Consider the following 20,489-nt stretch of genomic DNA (forward strand, 5'->3'; position numbering starts at 1 on the left):
AAACATGACTGTGACTCTTTAGTTTAATATTTTTGCGTATTTTTAGGTAGGTTCTTCACATATTGATGGCATGGGACGTTCAATCCCATTTCGACTGGGAGGGGCGAATTATTAGCCCCTCCCAGTCAAAATGGATTGGATGCCTGGTGCTGTCAATGTCAGCCAGTGAGTTAACGAGTTAAATGAGTACAATAAATGTCCAAATTGTGAGGGCTTAAAAAGGGTTTTATTGTATTTTTTGGACATTTATTTCACTTCTGATTGTGTATTTTAATACTCTGCATTGAATGTAAGAAGTAAAAGAAACACCCATTACTCAATACTCTTTATTTTCATTTATCATTGTCTTCTCTCACTTCTTCGTCGTGTTTTGTGTCGTCTAAAGGTGGATAAGAAGGGTGTGTGGTGAAGAGAAGGATTGTGGAGGTGCACCGGCATGTGAACAAAACGTAAAATTAACAGACATGGAAATTATCAATTGGAATAAAACAGCACTAGCACCAAGCTTTCTTCACGAGCTCCTCAGGGACCAAAGACATTAAAACCTAAATCTGATGACACCTCCCGTAGGACGTAGCCTGTTGTCGTAGGCGAGCGGTCAGGCCGGTCCGACTCCATGCGTTGTCAGAGGTGCTTGATTATGGTGGGTACGAACTATGAATGCAGGGAGATGGAGAAGAACGTCCTGCTGCTTCCTACTCATGCACCATGGCTTCAAACTCTGGTGGGGAAGTAAATAAGTGAGAGAAAATAAGAAATATGTTCAGTAATGTAGGCGGAAAATGGGAAATTTTAAAAGCGGAGTAGTCATTCTAGGTCAATTTATGTGCTTGAATCAGAGTTAGTAACACGTTACATTTACTTGAGTAACTTTTCATGTAATATGTACCTCTAATTTAGTTCTACCACGCCATACTTTTACTTGAGTAGATTAGTGAAGAAACGCTACTCTTACTCTGCTACTTTGGGTAACACTGGAGTCGTTACATTTTTCCTCTTTATTCTGCATATGACATTTACAGTGTATCACAAAAGTGAGTACACCCCTCGCATTTCTGCAGATATTTAAGTATATCTTTTCATGGGACAACACTGACAAAATGACACTTTGACAGAATGAAAAGTAGTCTGTGTGCAGCTTATGTAATAGAGTTAATTTATTTTCTCCTCAAAATAACTCAAAATATAGCCATTAATATCTAAACCCCTGGCAACAAAAGTGAGTACACCCCCTAGAAACTACGTATATCCCTAAATGTCCAAATTGAGTACTGCTTGTCATTTTCCCTCGAAAATACCATGTAACTCGTTACAGGAGTGCTGTCAGCATTACTGCAGAGATTGAAGAGGTGGGGGGGTCAGCCTGTTAGTGCTAAGACCATATGCCACACTCTACATCAAATTGGTGTGCATGGCTGTCACCCCAGGAGGAAGCCTCTTCTGAAGACGGTACACAACAAAGCCCGCAAACAGTTTGCTGAAGACATGTCAACAAAGCACATGGATTACTGGAACCATGTCCTATGGTCTGATGAGACGGGCGGGCTTTCTTGTGTATAGTCTTCACAAGAGGCTTCCTCCTGGAGTGACAGCCATGCACACCAATTTGATATAGTGTGGGGCGTATCGTCTGAGCACTAACAGGGTGACCCCCCACCTCTTCAATCTCTGCAGCAATGCTGACAGCACTCCTGTAACGAGTCACATGACATTTTGGAGTGAAAATGACAAGCAGTACTCAGTTTGGACATTTAGGGATGTAGTTTCTAAGGGGTGTACTCACTTTTGTTACCAGGGGTTTAGATATTAATGGCTATATTTTGAGTTATTTTGAGGGGAAAATAAATTAACTCTATTACATAAGCTGCACAGACTGCTTTTCATTGTGTCAAAGTGTCATTTTGTCAGTGTTGTCCCATGAAAAGATATACTGGTAACACTTTATGATAACTATGTTTTACTAATTAATAGATCATTAGTAAACTGTTGATAAATGATTTATTGTTGATTTGTGAAGTATTTGTTAACAGTTTGTTAAGCATCTACAGGGTATTCTTAACCTGAAACACAGTTTGTGTAGAAACGTTTCAGGTTTTTGTGTGTAACGTTTGGCATTTCTATCTTTTCAGGTTAAGAAATGCCGTTCACTTCAAAAGAATTTTGATAAGGCATTTTGCAGGCAGCGCTCATGTTGCACATTTATGAAAATCTGCCATAGAACCAACAAATATTTGTACTTTGTATATTTAACCAATAAAACTTATGACATATATAATAGTTATGCAGGGCCGGCCCAGGCCATTTGGGGGCCCTAAGCAAAATAATGCCAAGGGGCCCATATTTTTGGCCCACGATTTCGTCACAGTGTACTGTGAAACCCATTCTTGCAATCCAACCCATACGTCCATATTTTATATATTAACCAGATATTGTTGCACTGCATACTTCAAACTTATCACCCGGAATGTAGTCAGTACTTACAGTAGATGGCGCCAAACCTTTTTCTAAAAGAGGAAAAGAAAGAAGTTAAGGAAGAACTTGTATTTTTTTAAGCTTGTAATCAAGTATCAAAACTCACAAATTCAAGGAGAAATTCTCTTCGACATATTCGTGCAACTATTTTCCAAGCAAGTTTGAGCACTAATCATCGCAAATCAGGTTCAATGTCCTCCCCAGGTTGCCAGATTGTAATGACAAGAAAATGGATGTTTGCATAGATAAACGGCAATGCGCGCCACATTATTCACGACGTTCTATTAACAACGTATAAAATCAGGTTGCCAGATTGGGGGCACCCTAGTGGTCAGGGGCCCTAAGCAGCTGCATAGTCTGCGTATAGGCTGGGCTGGCCTTGTATGCATATAGTTTTATTAAGATCCATCAACTAGCATGGGCATTTAGAATGGAGTCAACCATATTGGAACACCCTGTAAATGCTTAACAAACTGTTAACAAATACTTCACAAATCAACAATAAATCATTTATCAACAGTTTACTAATGGTCTACTAACTAGTAAAACGGATAGTTATTATAAAGTGTTACCGATATATTTATATATCTGGAGAAATGCAAGAGGTGTACTCACTTTTGTGATACACTGTAACTTTATGTTAGCTAATGATGCCGACAGTGGCTATAAGCTAAATTAAACTGAAAACATAACGAAATTAAATTGGTACTGGATCGTAGAGTCAAGGAAGAGAGTCCATCGTCAATCTTTGGAAATGTGTGGTTTATTTTTTCGCCAATTTTAGTGTCCACAACTTCGGAAACACGGTGGTACCCCAAAGCAGAAAACAAGGGAGGGACGCGTTCAAGGGTTTATTAAACACTGACAAAAATACACGCGATCGCGGAAAAGTGGGAATAACACATTGGGTCCGTGACAGCAGGTCAACGGGGATCAATAATACTAACCGAAGCGGTAGGCAGCGAGCCGATTTATACCAGCACCAAGTACCAAATACCAGCACAACGTAGGGGGTAGGGGACTTCAAAACAAGGGCGGCAGCGATGTCGAATGGTGCCCAACAAGTTAATATCTCCTTTAGAGATGTCCCGATCGATCGGGTCTGATCACGTCATTTTCAAAGTATCGGAATCGGCAAAAAAATATCGGACATGCCTTTTTTTAATATATATATATATTTTTTAATTAAATTGTTTTCTAATTGTATTTAACGTTACAGACATAATATGTTACACTCATCCAAAGTCTTTAGGCTTAAGGTAGGGTTATCAAATTTATCCCATTACGGAGGTAATTAATTAAAAAAAAAAATTATCACTTTAAAATATTGAACGCAATTAACGCATGCGCTGCACGACCCACTCACGCATTGTCGCGTTCAATCTGTAATGGCGCCGTTTTACCTATATATAGAGCTAAAAGGCAGCTTAAAATGAGTAGGGTGAATTTTGGCAGCCTTTGGAGCCTTTTTTTAATTGGCTAAAGCCTTACAATCCCTCTCCCTACGATTAGAAATATCGTGGGAAGCGATGTGGGGAAGAAAGGAAGTAATTGATATTTTTCTTAACACCCTATCTTACTTCCCAACGCAGAGAAGATATATCAATTGGTACCACTACGCACAGTCATGGTTGCACTTCCCATCATGCATTTCAGCAGAACAGTTAAATAGCTACAGTATCATTTACTGAAAGCTCAACAAATACACTAGATGACAATATTTAGCCACAATATACAAAGTCACATTTATCCTTTAAGAATTACAAGTCTTTCTATCCGTGGATCCCTCTCACAGAAAGAATGTTAATAATGTAAATGCCATCTTGAGGATTTATTGTCATAATAAACAAATACAGTACTTATGTACTGTATGTTGAACGTATATATTCGTCCGAGTTTTATTCATTTTTTTCTTAATGCATTGCCAAAATGTGTACGACCGGGAAAAATTATCGGGAATGATTGGAATTGAATCGGGAGCAAAAAAAAAAAAAAACAAGCAATTGGATTGGGAAATATCGGGCTCGGTAGATACTCAAGCTAAAACGATCGGGATCGGGAGCAAAAAAACATGATCGGAACAACCCTAAATCTCCTTAACACCCTTCTCTTGGATCGCCTGGGCTTAAATACAGTCTTGATGAGCTTGAATTGGCTGCAGTTACGACATCGGGAACTCTCCATCTGGAACATAACACGATTCGACCAACATTGTGACAGCCGACGCCGACCAAAAATGACGTAATGTCCGGGTTATAAAATCGCACTAGTGGGCAACACGGGACAAGTCTGTGAAAGTGTCCAAGCCGTGTCATTCTCAGGACATCTCTACATGCGTGAAAGCAAGGACGCATGTAAATCCCGCGTCACCTTACACGGGAATTTACAGGCATATGTTTGTGAAAAAATTTGTGAAAACGTCTCTCCTCACTTTTCACTGTCAACAAGAGTGCAAGAGGAACAAATCAAGAGCAGCCAGTAAGCGCCAGGTCATGATTATCTGACTCACGGATTAAGACCAGAAGTATTTAGAAAATTAATATAATAATTGTATTTGTTGTAGGGCTGTCAAAATTATCGCGTTAACGGGCGTAAATTAATTTTTTTGAATTAATCACGTTAAAATATTTGACGCAATTAAAGCAGATGCCCCGCTCAGAGAGATTTAAATGACAGTACACAGTGAAACGCTCACTTGTTGTGTTTTATGGAGTTTTGCCGCCCTCTGCTGGCGCTTGGGTGCGACTGATTTTATAGGCTTCAGCATCCATGAGCATTGTGTAAGTAATTATTGACATCAACAATGGCGGGCTACTAGTTTATTTTTTTATTTAAAATTTTACAAATTTTATTAAAACGAAAACATTAAGAGGGGTTTTAATATAAAATTTCTCTAACTTGTACTAACATTTTTCTTTTAAGAACTACAAGTCATTCTATCCATGGATCGCTTTAACAGAATGTTAATAATGTTAATGCCCCCATCTTGTAACTGTTGGCTCAAAGAAGTTTTGACCCATTTTAAGCTAGAGAAGATGAGATTTTCACTCAATGGTAGGGGAAGTATCTTCCACAAAACCTGGCAGCCCCTAAAGTGACTAGAAGCCCTGCCCCCCCACACCCCCCCCCCTTTTTTTTTGTTGTTGTTGTTGTCAAATTTAGTTAGTTTAGTTAATAATTAATTTAACTTTTTTTTTGAATGTTATATTTTTTATTTACTTTTTTTTTTATTATAATGTCACTGCTACCAACTGTATTATCAAACTTCATGTGTTTTGTTTTTTGGTTATTATTCTTTCATTTATTTATGGTTAAACTTATTTCCATTTATTTTTGTGTTGGATGTGTGTGTGTGTGTCGTTTCCCTGTGTTTTTTTTTTTTTTTTTGTTAGTGATGAATATGTGGTCTGTGTAAAAAAGATAAAGGACCTGTTTATGACACAGCCAAACACAACTTTGGAATTAAGACAAAGACTAAGCGTTTACCTTTCCGCTGTTACCAAATGGACCACGAATAAGATTATTCTGTTACTTTCGTTTTGGCTGCGATGTTTTGAACTCTGTTAAAAAACTCAAATAAAAAGATGTAAACAAAAAAAATAATGTTAATGCCATCTTGTTGATTTATTGTTATAATAAACAAATAGTCCTTATGTACCGTATGTTGAATGTATATATCCATCTTGTGTCTTATCTTTCCATTCCAACAATAATTTACAGAAAAATATGGCATATTTTATAGATGGTTTGAATTGCGATTGATTGCGATTAATTACGATTAATTAATTTTTAAGCTGTAATTAACTCGATTAAAAATTTTAATCGTTTGACAGCCCTAATTTTTTGATATGTAGCATATGGAAAGTTGATGTCGGAATACGTTTGTTTTTTTTCACCTGAGTATTTTTCCCCCAAAAGCAATCTGGTTCCCCCTCCACTAGATGGTGTCCTAGGTAATTGCCTAGCTCCCCTGTATGATTCTGCTCTTACCATCAATGCCGATCTTGCCGTCGCCATCTTTGTCCGCGGCTTTGAGGAACACTCTTGTTTCATCGTCTGTCAAGTCTCTGCCGTCCTTGGAGAAGCCCTTCAGCACGAACCTGAGCAAGATTCATGATTTTTTTTTTTTTTTTTTTAAAGCTTATGTAAAAAATGTTTTTTTTTTTAAATCTTTTTTTTTTCATTCTTACTTGAGTTCCTCTTCTTCTATGAAGCCGCTTCCGTCCACATCCAGAACCCGGAAGACCTGCTTGACGCTCTCGGCCGACATGGCCGTCATTCCCACCAAGTCGAAGAACTTTTTAGGGTCGAACGTCTCTGCTGCTCAGCAAAACAAAAGGAAGTAGGCCAAAAAGAGACAGATGATTATTTTGTTAGTCGGTTAATCAATGATTCAATTTGCAATTAGTCGATTTATCGGCTCATGTATAAATCATGTTATATAATGGTATAGTGCTCTGGACATTGGAAAAAAAAAACTGATGAGAGTTAGTTTTAGATTTATTTTCCCCATTGTAGATTAGTTATTTGGTAGGTTTGTAGTTTTGCTAATTCCATTAGTTTTAGGTTTTTAAACTGAATTTGTTTCATTAGTTTTAATTTTTCTGAAATAATTTTAGTTAAGATATTAATTTTAGTATTAGTTTTATATTTTCATACATTGAGTTTTTTGTGAGGTAAAAAAAAACAACATAAAATTTTAAAATATACTTACTCTTTTGGAATTGTCATTTTGATGCGTAAATACAGTGATCCTTTGTTTTTCATGGTTAATGGGGACCAGAACTCGCCGCAATATGTGAAAAACTGTTAATTAGTTGCCCGCCCACCTCAAAAACAAAAAAAAATTTTGGTGTGTGTTCAATGTATTTATTCAGATTTAGCATTGGAAAGAGATGCATATAAGACATGTTTTTTTTTTGTTTGTTTGTTTTTTTAGCTTTTTTGCCCCAAAGTATAATAAAAAATATATATATTTATGTTTATTTTACTAAATGGTTATTAAGCATTTCAAATGTAATAATTATAAGGTTTAAACGCGTTACTGTCCCACCGATTTTTTTTAAAACAAAAATAAAGTATAAAAATGCTTGTCTTTATTAAATGCTTCATTGGGTGAGTCCACTCAAATCCGCTCCATCTCCTCACTTACACACAATGAGATGCCACAGCAACTGTTTAACAAGTTAAACTATGTTTGACGCATGCGGCTCTTTGATGCTGAGGCTTTCAGGGATCTGTGGCAAGATCAAACAGAAGACATCTATCAATCATTGTTAACTTTAATAAGCAACTCCAGTGCATTGCCTGAACAACAAAGAGGAGGGAGAAGGAGGGAGAGTGAGACTACGCAATCGGCTCGGGACAGCTAATTTAAAAAAAAATTTTTTTTTTATTGAACTCGATGGACTGAGGCTGCGAAGTTTGAAGCACGAAGTACTGTAAAGAGGGATCACTGTAGTGTTTTTGGTATCAAATATGAAAACATAGATTAGTGCCTTTAATTTGAATGTTTCTGTTTTGTGAATCCACAATAATGTTTTTTCGTATGAAATTGAAGTTTGTATTTTATTTAATCAACTAAAATGGTTTTTCTAGATCTATTTTAATAATACCCATTAACAGCGACAGACTTTCATTTAATTTTGAATGGGATTATCACCAGATTGCCGTCAGAGGCAGCCAAAGAGACAAAAGGGTTAAAAACGAGGATTTGGACAATTTTTAGGTCAACCGCGGCTCTCTCAACAATCAAAATACCGTATTGGCTAAAATATAAGATGGCCCTGATTATAAGACGACCCCCTCATTTTCAAGACTCAAGTTTGAAAAAAGACTTTTTGAACACCAAATTAATTTTTATAAAGAAAATAATAACGGTACATCTGAAACAAATGATTATAACAATATATTTGAGAGAAAAAGCATGTTATTTTGCCTCATTCAAATCTTAATATCTGAACATTTAAATATGTAAACTAAAGTGCAATCACATTCGTAAATGAATGGCTTCTGGTTTTCGAAATGTAAATAAACCAATCTGTTGTGATAAAATAACAAAACTGCAATAACTGCATTAACCATCAAAGTGAAATCTAACTGTAACTGTAGTCTTGAAGCATCTGAATAAGGAAAAACATTGCAATAAAATAATAAACTGGTTAAAGAGTAGCTGAGATCTCTCATGACAGAACATGGCTCCAATGATATCTGGCGCCATCTAGCGTCGTGAATGGGTATAATGTCTAGACCGCGAATATAAGACGACCCCCACGTTTTCAGTCTTATTTTAATGCAAAAAACACAGTCTTATTTACGGGCCAATACGGTAGTTGATTAATCTAAAAGTCGATTAATTGACGATTAATCATGTTAGCCCTACAGTACACCGATCCAACCTGCAAAGGCATCAAGAGCTTTCTTGATCTCCTCCGCTTTCAACAGGTCCGTCATCACCATCCTGTCAGCTAGAAAAAAAAACAGACATACAAAAGAAAAACCCACCTCAGTTGTGAGAATAGCACGCATTGCCATGGCGACAAGTAACAAGGTTAACTCAAGCTTATGTTCCGATTACCATTTGTTGCTGGGCGAATTCGTGACGAACAAAAATCCATTCAACTTTGTAGAGTTTTGAACCCATTCAGTCGAGAAAAAAAACATTTACTTTAATTGAGTCAGCTTGAGTGGGAGACGTAAGGCCCCCACTGTTTGCCAAATATGCATGAGCGCCAACGTCGGTATATTTAGCGTCCACGCTAAGGCTTTTGCATGTGAGGGCGGTCGTGGGTGCGTTTTTAAAAGGAATCCACCAAGTATTTGCTTGTTTGGCCTGTTATGCAGCCAGCTTCTTATTATGTAATGACTCAGCAACTCGGGCGTTTTATTTGGCGAGAAGTGACAAAATCATGAAACTCAATGAACAAATGATTCTATTTGCTGCCAATCAAGGTGGTGCTCTTCATTCCCTTTAAATAGGATGACTTTACATGGCATATGATGATTACTGGTGTCATTGGCAGTGAATAAGTTAGGAATTTTATGAGACTTGGTGCTTTCTTCCCCCCCAAAACTTTACTTGGAAAAACAAGCTTCTGAGAGAACTCCTGTCCTTGACAATGAATAGACACTTGACAAGTCACCACTGTTACTCATAGCAAGCGGCATCTTGTGCGTATTTATGCACATCTTTTCACTGCAGTGTGACACAACGCAGCCAAACACTCCACTTCACATCACATTCCACGCCGATAGTTTCAATGTAGCAGCAATTATGTACGGGAAACATGCAGGACAGAAATTAGGGCTGGGCGATCCAGCCAGAAAAAACTAAAAATTATCCAGGCCTAGCAGGAATACACTCACACATACAGTGGTATGAAAAAGTATCTGAACCTTTTGGAATTTCTCACATTTCTGCATAAAATCACCATAAAATGTGATCTGATCTTTGTCAAAATCACACAGATGAAAAAAACAGTGTCCTCTTTAACTAAAACCACCCAAACATGCATAGGTTTTCATATTTTAATGAGAATAGCATGCAAACAATGACAGAAGATGGAAAAATAAGTAAGTGAACCCTCTGCCTAAGGAGACTTAAAGAGCAATTGAAAACAATTTTTACCAAACAATTTAAGCCAGGTGTGTGCCCAATCACTGATGAGTGGTTTAAAGATGCCCTGCCTACTATAAAACACACATGATATGAAATTTCTTGATGAGAAGCATTGTCCGATGTGCATCATGTCTTGGTCAAAAGAGCTGTCTGAAGGCCTGCGATCAAGGATTGTCGATTTGTATAAAGCTGGGAAAGGATACAAAAAGATCTCTAAACAGTCAGAGAAGTTTTCCACAAATAGAGAGAGTTTGGCACTGTTGCTTCTCTCCCAAGGAGTGGCCATCCACCAAAGATGACCCCAAGAGTTCAGTGCAGAATACTCAGAGAGGTAAAAAAAAAAAAAAAAAAGAACCCTAGAGTGTCTGCTTAAGACTTACAGAAATCACTGGCACTGTCCAATATCTCTATGCACACATCAACTATATGTACAGTAAAACTATGGCCAAACATGGTGTTCATGGGAGGACTCCACGGAGGAAGGCACTGCTGTCTAAAACAAACAAACAAACAAACAAACAAACAAACAAAAAAAACATTGTTGCCTGTTTAATGCTCGAAAAAAGGCACTTGGACAGTCACAGAATTTTTGGCAAAATATTTTGCGGATTGAAGAAACCAAAGTTGAATTGTTTGGGAGTAACACACAAGGAAAAATGGAACAGCTTACCAACATCAACACCTCATCCCCACCATGAAGTATGGTGGAGGGAGCATCATGATTTGGGGCTGTTTTGCTGCCTGAGGGCCTTGACAACTTGAAATCATTAATGGAAAAATGAATTCAAAAGTTTATTAGGATGTTTTGTAGGAAAACCTGAGGCCGTCTGTCAAGACAGCTGAAGCTAAAATGAGGATGGATGCTGCAACAACACAATGATCCAAAACATAGAAGTAAATCAACTTCAGAATGGTTCGTGCCATCCATCCATCCATCCATCCATCCATCCATCCATCCATCCATCCATCCATCCATCCATCCATCCATCCATCCATCCATCCATCCATCCATCCATCCATCATCTTCCGCTTGGTCGGGTCGCTGGGGCAGCAGCTTTAACAGGGAAGCCTAAATTCCCTCTCCCCAGCCACTTCAACCAGCTCCGCCGGCAGTATCCCAAGGCGCTCACAGGCCAGCCGAGAGACATAGTCTCTCCAGCGTGTCCTGGGTCGTCCCAGGGGCCTCCAGCCGTTGGGACATGCCCGCAACACCTCTCTGTGGAGGCATACAGGAAGCATCCGAACCAGATGCCCGGGCCACCTCAGCCTGCTCCTCTCAACGCGGAGGAGCTGCGGCTCGAAGCCGAGTCCCTCCCGGATGACCAAACTTCTCACCCTATCTCTAAGGGAGAGCCCGGACACTCTGCGGAGGAAACTCATTTCGGTCGCTTGTATCCGGGATCTTGTTCTTACGAACATGACCCACAGCTCGTGACCACAGGTGAGGGTAGGAAAGTAGATCGACTGGTAAATCGAGAGCTCCTTCTTCACCACTACGGACCGGTGCAGAGTCCGCATTACTGCAGACGCTGCACCGATCCGCCTGTCGATCTCCGTCTCCCACCTACCCTCACTCGTGAATAAGACCCCAAGATACTTGAACTCCTCCACTTGGGACAGGATCTCATGAATGGTTTCGGAAGAACAAAATACACGTTCTGGAGTGGCCAGGTCAAAGTCCAGACTTGAACCCCATTGAGATGCTGTGGCATGGCCTAAAGACTGCGATTCATGCCAGACATCCCAGGAATCTGACCGAACTACAGCAGTTTTGTCGAGAAGAATGGGCCAAGATTAGTTCTGATCGATGTGCCAGACTGATCTGCAGCTAAAGGAGGCATCTGGTTGAAGTAATTGCTGTCAAAGGGGGGGGCAGAAAATATTAAATGTGATGGCTTACTTACTTATTTTTCCCCCCTTCTGTCATTGTTTGCGTACTATCCTCATTAAAATATGAAAACCTATAAATGTTTGGGTGGTTTTAGTTAAAGCAGACACAGTTTTTTCATCTGTGTGATTTTGACAAAGATCATTTGATGGTGACTTCATGCAGAAATGTGAGAAATTCCAAAAGGTTCGAATACTTTATCATCACTATATGTGTTATCAGTGACTTCCTGGTTACCCCTTGCCAGCTGTTCTCACTTCCCTTGTGGTCGTTTGTGTGTACGGGACATTTTAAAAGGGAACTCTCATTTCCTGATGCTTCTTTTCACGGCACAGTCAGACTTTTTAGACCATTTTGTTTGATTTATAACCCATCTGATGCCATGTCGCTCCCACAACAGCTACGCGGAGAAAGGTGAGTTTAAAAGTGATTTTTTTTTTTTAATGGTTAACAAAAAAAAGAAAAAAAATCTGATGAAGATTTACTACCCTTTCAAAAAAATATGAATTGAGTTTAATATCGGAAAGGAATTACAGTAAGCTATGTTGCTGTCCTAACTAAGCAAAAGTTGGTTTTACATTACAAGAAATGCTAATTATGTTTAAATTGGTCATGTCTGAAGAGCGTTTTTGAATATGCAAATTAATGATAACTTGTTTCTTTTTTGTCTATTAACTCATTCACTCCCAGCCATTTTCACCAGTGCAACCCCCTTCGCTCCCGGCCGTTTTACTAGATTTTGCAAGGCCCACAGAAAATTCTGTTCTTTTGCTATATAAACATGGAACCCACCAAAGGAAAGATTAGACTCTTTTCTTTCAGTAGGAAAAAAAAGTTAGTTTTTCCATTCTTTAGATATCAGCATTAGAAAACAGCTAAGTTTGAGCAATTTTCCCATTTCTGATGAAAAAACAGAAATTGAGCTTTTTGTAAAAGCATACATTTCAAACATAACTTTGACTTTAACACAGCTTTTTTTTTGCTTTTGTGACATCCCAAACATCTGAATAATGTTTTCCTTCTACAAAATAACATAAACAACAAGACAAATAGAGCTTTGATAGCAAAGTAACAATTTATTTACGCATAACTAAACTATTGAACTGAGAGCTGACGCTGTTGTGGCTGTGACAGCCGGGTTAAGCCTCCCTCATCGCCATTTTTTTTTTTTTGAGTCTTTCTTTTGTGGTGACCACTGCTTCGTGGCGGAGCCTGGGGAACTTGTGTGGGGCATTTTGTGTTCCTGGGTGGGAACTGGTTTGGCCGTGCGCGTTTCCGGCTGAGTAGCAGGGAACGCGAGTGGCTGAGCACGGCGGGGCAGGCTCTGCTCGGCGAGCAGCCCGGACTCAACGGCTCGGTCGTCCAGCGCATGGCATCCCGGGCGTCTTCCCGGTTGTTCTGCTCGGTCGTCCGCCGCCTGGCATCCTGGACGTGCCTGGTCGTCGCACTTAGTCGTCTTCCGCCGGCGCCCCGGCCATGCGGCCCGACCGTTCGTTCCGTTGAGTTGGGTTGCGGGTCTTACCAAATGCGCTACTGCCCTCCAGTGGCCAGTTTTATTGCTTTAAAATGGATTTTCAGCACTGCGCTTTGGAGCTAAGTTGCATCAGAACCTAGAGATGTCTCTTGTGAAAAAAAAACGTAAAAGATGTATAAATAAGTCTTTTGGACACTGAAACAATTAAAAATAGAACGTATTTATACGTTTTTGGGAGCAAATGAGTTAATGTACATGTACATTTCTATTGTCTATGTAATTTTAAAATTGATTAGTTGGTATTACCTTCTCTTTCTCATTATTTTGAATTTGCATGACGTTTTCAGACCCGCCAGGCTTATAAAGTCATGAAATGTACATTGATGCTAATAACAAATGTTTCCTGCTAGCGATTTTGACCAGCTTCCAAATAACGTACCTATCAGTGCCACCATTGCGGATATCGAAGAGAAAAAAGGTTTCATTGACTATTTTGTAAGTTTTACACATTCACACACACAAAAACAATGATAAAAAGATGATTATTTCCAACCTAAAAACATGTCTTCCATCCAATCTGGCAGATGTTTGTCATAGAGGTGAAAACCAAAGGAGGGAGCAAGTATCTGATCTACAGGCGCTATCGAGAGTTTTTCAATCTGCACCAGATCCTGGAGTCTAGATACTCCCCAGAGGATGTGGATAGACCCGGTCCCAACACCTGCGTGCTGCCAATCCTTCCAGGTATGCGTTTACACATCACAACAAAAGTGTTTTTTCTGACAACCATGCAAGCGTTTTGTTTCTAAACCCGCTGTGTGCCTAAAGCAGCTTCCGAAACCATTTTGCTTTTGATTGCGGGCTGCTGGAGATGCGCTCCACCTGCCTGAAAGATCGGCACAGCGCTTGATTGCGCCACGGGAGGCCGTTAAACGCTTTGTAACTAGAGTTGTGAGGCTGCGATAAAGGTGCATAAAATGGAGACAAGTAGGAAAATGTTGGTGTGTTAGAATTACTTTTCGTGTTTCATCAGAAGTTGTGGTTACTTAAGCCAATAACTTCTGTTTTTGCAATAACTGACTTTTGGTTTGCTCATAACCTGACTGTTATGAAGTCTTGTGGTATTGTATAGTAGTGACACAATCTGGACTTTATGGCTTCTTACTCTTACTCATAACCAAGACTTGATTTTTTTTTTTCTTTTTTTAGTTATTATTACCAAAAATAACTTAGTTAATGTCAAAGGGTTAATGTTGCAATAACGTTCATTTTTGCACATTCATGTGCCACGCTACATAGGCGGAGTTTCATTTTTGGGGCGGGAGGGCACAACATGTTGATGACCCCAAAACGCAGTCTCAGCAATAAAATTAACTTACAAGAATATTTAAAATATTAAGTTGAAAATGAGCGTTTTTTTTGTTTCCCATCATTCTTGAGGGGAATTCTAAATCAGGCTGCTAAGGACAGCTATACTTCTCGCCAAGATCGTCATCCATTGAATATGGTACGCCCGCCGGTGTCGTGCCAATGTAGTTACCCCAGTCAAAAATTGTATCCCCTGGGCGGAGCCATATGGAGGTAGATTTGTGTCTTCATTATTCGATCAAAAAAAAAGTTGCTTCAATCACAAAAAATAAATGTTGCCTCATTCAAAATATACTGTATATTAAAAAAAAAAAAAAAAAAAAAAAAAGTCACTTCAATCAAAAAAAATATATTTGAAACTCAAAAAAATGCATTTTAAAGCTATTTTTCTTTGAAATTTTTTTTTTTTTGGGTTGAAGGAACTTTTTTGATTGTAGTAATGTTTTGCGTTTGGCTAGGACATTTGTGTCTTTATTATTCAATCAAAAAATATACACAAAAATATGTATTTTCGAAAGAAAAATCATTTCAATCAAAAAAAGAGCAATTTCAATCATAGAAAAAAAGTTTTTGAATGCAAAAAAATATTTGACACTCAAATATTTGCATTTGAACACTTAATTTTTCATTTAAAAAGTTTTCTTTGATTTTAGCAATCCTTTTTGTGTGACATTTGTGTCTAAATCATTCAGTCCCCAAAAAGTTGCTTCAATCAAAAAATATTTTCAAACAAAGAAAGAAATCATTTGAAAAATAAAATTGCTCTCCCCTAATTTTTTTTTTAAATAATATGCAAAGAGGTGCTCGTCACATGATCTGTTCGAAAAAGTCATTTTGACCCATTATAAAAATATATATTTTTGTTCATTTCATTCATTTTTTTTGTTTTATATATATATATATATATATATATATATATATATATATATATATATATATATATATATATATATATATATATATATATATATATATGTAGATAGGAAAGTCAATTACACGCAGTGACACTTTTTGGTCACCAGGGGGGGCCTGGCCCTCCTGCCCCCCCCTTAAACTCCACTTATGCCACGCTACTTTATTTAACTCAATGTCCGCGATTGGATGCCGATCAGAAAGATAATTTTGCACTGACGTTGTGAATGTACGATTTCATTCAATCAAAGCAACCCTCTCATACCCTTTAAATGTGAAACATTTCACGTCAAAGTGAAACATCTACAATCCGTGTATGACTGGAACATTGTCACTCTGAAATAAAACTCCTTTTAATTTTTGTCTTAGTCTTTTGGATAATACTTATAGTCTTAGTCATATTTGAGTCATCTTACAATGTGTTTGTCTTTGTCTAGTTTTTGGTGACGAAAACTCAAGACTAATTTCGTCTAGTTTTCATCTGTGTGCAAGCTTGGAGACTGGAGAGCTGCAGCACGTCACATGAGTGACACAACCAGACACTGCTAGGGTGCATAACTACACATAAAATGTAAGACATTGCGAATATGTGATGGAAACTATTCCGCATTTTCGTTTAGTTTTCGTCTTGTCAGATGAAAACTGGCGTTTTTCTCCTTATGTTTTAGTCTCCCAAAACACGTTTTCAGCTCGTTATCGTCTCGTCCTCGACATGAAAAACGAAAAAAACACTGACATTTTTTCAGCTGAAACCTGTGGCACCATAAATAGTTGACATTCTCCCATGAATTTCAACTTGTTTTGACCCCTTCAAACTTTAACTGACTTTTATTCAGTCCTGGAGCATGCTTCTTGTTCGGCCATCTTTGTTAATCGCAAAAACTACTGGCGCACGATAATTATTGGTCCGATAATAGGAGTTATGACGTCATCCCCCAAAAATCCAATAACATAATTAATAGGACCGATAATACAGTATGAACTGTGCTCGCTGGCTGGGAAATCAGTTGACCATTTGCGGGGCATTGCTGCCACCTGCCGGTCAGAATAATTCGCTGCATCTATAATTTGGCCCACAAACTCATTCACTTTACACAGTGTTGTGTCTAGCGTTAGCATTGACAATCGTGAATGCTTTCTGTTAGTTAAGTTTCCGCCTAGGAAATATATGTCTCTAAGTATTTATGTTTACTGTAACATATGGATGTGCAATATATGTTTACTTCGTGGTGAAGGGTCACATGTACAATACTTCATAAGTTGTTGTGTTATAGAAGCCAGCTATCTTTAAGGCTAGGAGCTCAAGCTAGCTATGCTATACATACATATAATAGTTGTCGTGTAATGTTCGTCCTGTCAACATGCTTGGTAGGATTTTATACTATGCACAGAATAAACCTCATACTTTATTGAATATATGGGTTCACTCACTGCCGTTTATATTGATTATTATAAGGCAAGCCATTAATCCTTTTTGTTCTACCATATTTTTGTTATGAGGAATGAGCGATAAACCTTACTATATAATGTTTACAGTGTTAGTTATTAGTTAGTAAGTTATTGAGAGGCCTTTTGGTTATTGATAGGCATGCTGTCCTAACCTGTCTCCCAGGTTAAGAAAGTTGTTTCATGGACCAAGACCACAACAGTCTCCTGTAGCACCAAATATTGTTATTAGGGCTGTCAAAATTATCGCGTGAACGAGCGTTAATTAATTTTTTAAATTAATCACGTTACAATATTTGACGCAATCAATGCAGATTACCCGCTCAGACAGATTTAAATGACGGTACAGTGAAACACTCACTTGTTAATTGTGTTTTATGGAGTATTGCCGCCCTCTGCTGACGCTTGGGTGCGACTGATTTTATAGGCTTCAGCACCCATGAGCATTGTGTAAATAATTATTGACATCAACAATGGCGGGCTACTAGTTTATTTTTTGAATGAAAATTTTACAAATTTCATTAAAACGAAAACATTAAGAGGGGGTTTAATAAAATTTCTATAAATTGTACTAACATTTTTCTTTTAAGAACTACAAGTCTTTCTATCCATGAATCGCTTTAACAGAATGTTAATTATGTTAATGACATCTTGTTGATTTATTGTTATAATAAACAAATACAGTCCTTATGTACCGTATGTTGCATGTATATATCCATCTTGTGTCTTATCTTTCCATTCCAAAAATAATTTACAGAAAAATATGGCATATTTTATAGATTGTTTGAATTGCGATTTATTACGATTAATTAATTTTTAAGCTGTAATTAACTCGATTAAAAATTTTAATCGTTTGACAGCCCTAATTTTTATCTGATGACAAAGCACAATACCTGTTGGGTTTATGTTTTAGTTCAGTGCTCATTGTTCAGGAAACACATCTTGAATTATATTGACTAATTGATTGTGATTGACTCAAATTATATTTATTTGAAAAAAAGAAATATTGGCACTTTATTTGAAGTCAAGACTGTTCCTGTCTTTGTTTTGTTCATTATAATAATGTTCATGTCATTATGAAAATTCTGGTGGGATCAAAGACAAATCTATGTTGAATCCACCACTATTATTTTTTTTAAACCTCCAGGTTTTCAAAAACCCGCGTGAATATACATTAAAAAAATTAAATATTTATTATCGGTTATCGATTTCGGTATCGGCTTTGAGGAGCAGGAAGTTATCGATATTGGTATCGGTTTCAAAAAATGGATATCTTGCACCCCTAGTGAAAACTCTCAATGTTTTTTTTAATTTGCAAAAGAAATTAACTTCATGTGAAAAAAATAGGGCTGTCAAACGATTAAAAATTTTCATCGAGTTAATTACAGCTTAAAAATGAATTAATCGTAATTAATCGCAATTAATCGCAATTCAAACCATCTATAAAATATGCCATATTTTTCTGTAAATTATTGTTGGAATGGAAAGATAAGACACATGATGGATATATACATTCAACATACGCTACATAAGGACTGTATTTGTTTATTATAACAATAAATCAACAAGATGGCATTAACATTCTTAACATTCTGTTAAAGCGATCCATGGATAGAAAGACTTGTATTTCTTAAAAGAAAAATGTTAGTAGAATTTATAGAAATTTTATATTAAAACCCCTCTTAACGTTTTCGTTTTAATGAAATTTGTAAAATTTTCATCAAAAAATAAACTAGTAGCCCGCCATTGTTGATGTCAATAATTACTTACACAATGCTCAGGGTGCTGAAGCCTATAAAATCAGTCGCACCAAGCGCCAGCAGAGGGCGGCAAAACTCCATAAAACACAATTAACAAGTGAGCGTTTCACTGTACCGTCATTTAAATCTGTCTGAGCGGGTCATCTGCGTTAATTGCGTCAAATATTTTAACGTGATTAATTAGAAAAATTAATTAACGCCCGTTAACGCGATAATTATGACAGCCATAGAAAAACAACAACATTTTTATCTGTATTAGAAGTCCTTTTACTAATAAAATTTACCTTATTTATTAAATGAACAGTGTATCACTGTTTTAACCTGGTTGTGGGAGGGGGGCAAGAGAAGCCTGGCGGCCCACCAGGCTTGTAAAACACTAAGGGAAACCCTGATTATTCTCAATTACAGTAATCGAGTGTTAATTAACATGTGTGAACTTTCTTATCCTGCAAAATTTTCGTAATATAGTTTTAACTTTGCTTTTTGCACCAGCGTGGGCTTGAAATGAACATGACTCATTCATCATTTCAGCCCACTTTTGCATTATTGATTTTCACATTCAGCATTTGATTGCACTTTTTTAATACATTTTTTCAAAACCTAGTGCTTCTTAAAATATATGCCACCCTATTACCATTTATCTTTGGCGGAAATAGAATACATTATGATTTCAATCAGTCTCACTCACTGAATGGCGGGAGTGGGGCGAGGGGGTTCAACTTTTCTGCAAACTATGGCATCTGCCGCAGAGGAATCCGCTGGATAATATTAGAGTTGATGGGTTTAATTGCGGAGCTCATCAAGATGGAAAAGGGAAGCCGAGGGAGCGACGTCAAGCGTCAGGGAGGGGAAAAAAAGAGACGTATGGTCTTCTAGGGCGCTTTGAAATGAGTCATTTGATCGCAGAATGACTTCTCATTTTTGAAGGAATCCAAGGTTTTTCTGCGATGTGGATTTTGTGAGAAAAAACACTGCCATTCGTAAGATCAAGGTGAACAAAGAAAATTTGATTCCATTCAAATGAACTCGTGTCACAGAGTGGTTGAGTCACTTGCTGCTTTAGCGTGAATGAGAGGAGGAGGAATTGATTGAGTGTGAGCAGAACATTAAAGCCGAGGGTCATTAGGAGTGGGCTAAGTGAGATTTAATAACAGCATCAGATGGCCTTGGGAGTCATAAAGTTGACAACTCCTCATCTTTACTCAACTTGTCTCTGCTTTTGATTTTGGACTTTATTTCAATGTAGGTTTCGTTTGAGAAACTGTTGAGTATTACAATTTTTTGGAATTAATTCACAGAATGTTCACAGTTCTCTTCCTAACTCCCATTTAACTCATTGGCTGCCATTGAAAGTTTCTAGACTTTCAATCCAGCCCTCCCAGTCAAAATGGATTGAACGTCCAATCCCGTCAATGCCATTAAATACCAGAGCAGCATTCTGAGAGCAAACCCCTGCCTAAGCATCCAAATTCAAATGATCAAGATATCACGAAATTCCTTTACCAACGTCTGTGACCTTTGACCTTATAAACCACATATTTATTCATCTCT

The 20,489-nt window shown here is 37.7% G+C and overlaps 2 protein-coding genes across 2 annotated transcripts in view; one reads left to right on the forward strand and one right to left on the reverse strand.

Moving 5' to 3' along the window:
- Positions 1-312: 312 nt before the first annotated feature.
- Positions 313-20,489, reverse strand: part of LOC130919930 (parvalbumin-7-like) — a 45,413-nt gene continuing 25,236 nt past the window's right edge. Inside the window, exons 2-5 of the mRNA XM_057842602.1 lie at positions 8,871-8,939; positions 6,663-6,792; positions 6,463-6,572; positions 313-721 (exon numbers count right to left, since the gene is read on the reverse strand). Of these exons, the coding sequence (XP_057698585.1) occupies positions 696-721; positions 6,463-6,572; positions 6,663-6,792; positions 8,871-8,939 (335 nt within the window). The 3' untranslated portion in view covers positions 313-695. The remainder of the gene's footprint in view (positions 722-6,462; positions 6,573-6,662; positions 6,793-8,870; positions 8,940-20,489) is intronic.
- Positions 12,286-20,489, forward strand: part of ncf4 (neutrophil cytosolic factor 4) — a 51,506-nt gene continuing 43,302 nt past the window's right edge. The window contains exons 1-3 of the mRNA XM_057842601.1: positions 12,286-12,392; positions 13,863-13,947; positions 14,037-14,196. Of these exons, the coding sequence (XP_057698584.1) occupies positions 12,361-12,392; positions 13,863-13,947; positions 14,037-14,196 (277 nt within the window). The 5' untranslated portion in view covers positions 12,286-12,360. The remainder of the gene's footprint in view (positions 12,393-13,862; positions 13,948-14,036; positions 14,197-20,489) is intronic.

Source organism: Corythoichthys intestinalis, chromosome 8, assembly GCF_030265065.1.
Source record: "Corythoichthys intestinalis isolate RoL2023-P3 chromosome 8, ASM3026506v1, whole genome shotgun sequence".
NCBI lineage: Eukaryota > Metazoa > Chordata > Actinopteri > Syngnathiformes > Syngnathidae > Corythoichthys > Corythoichthys intestinalis.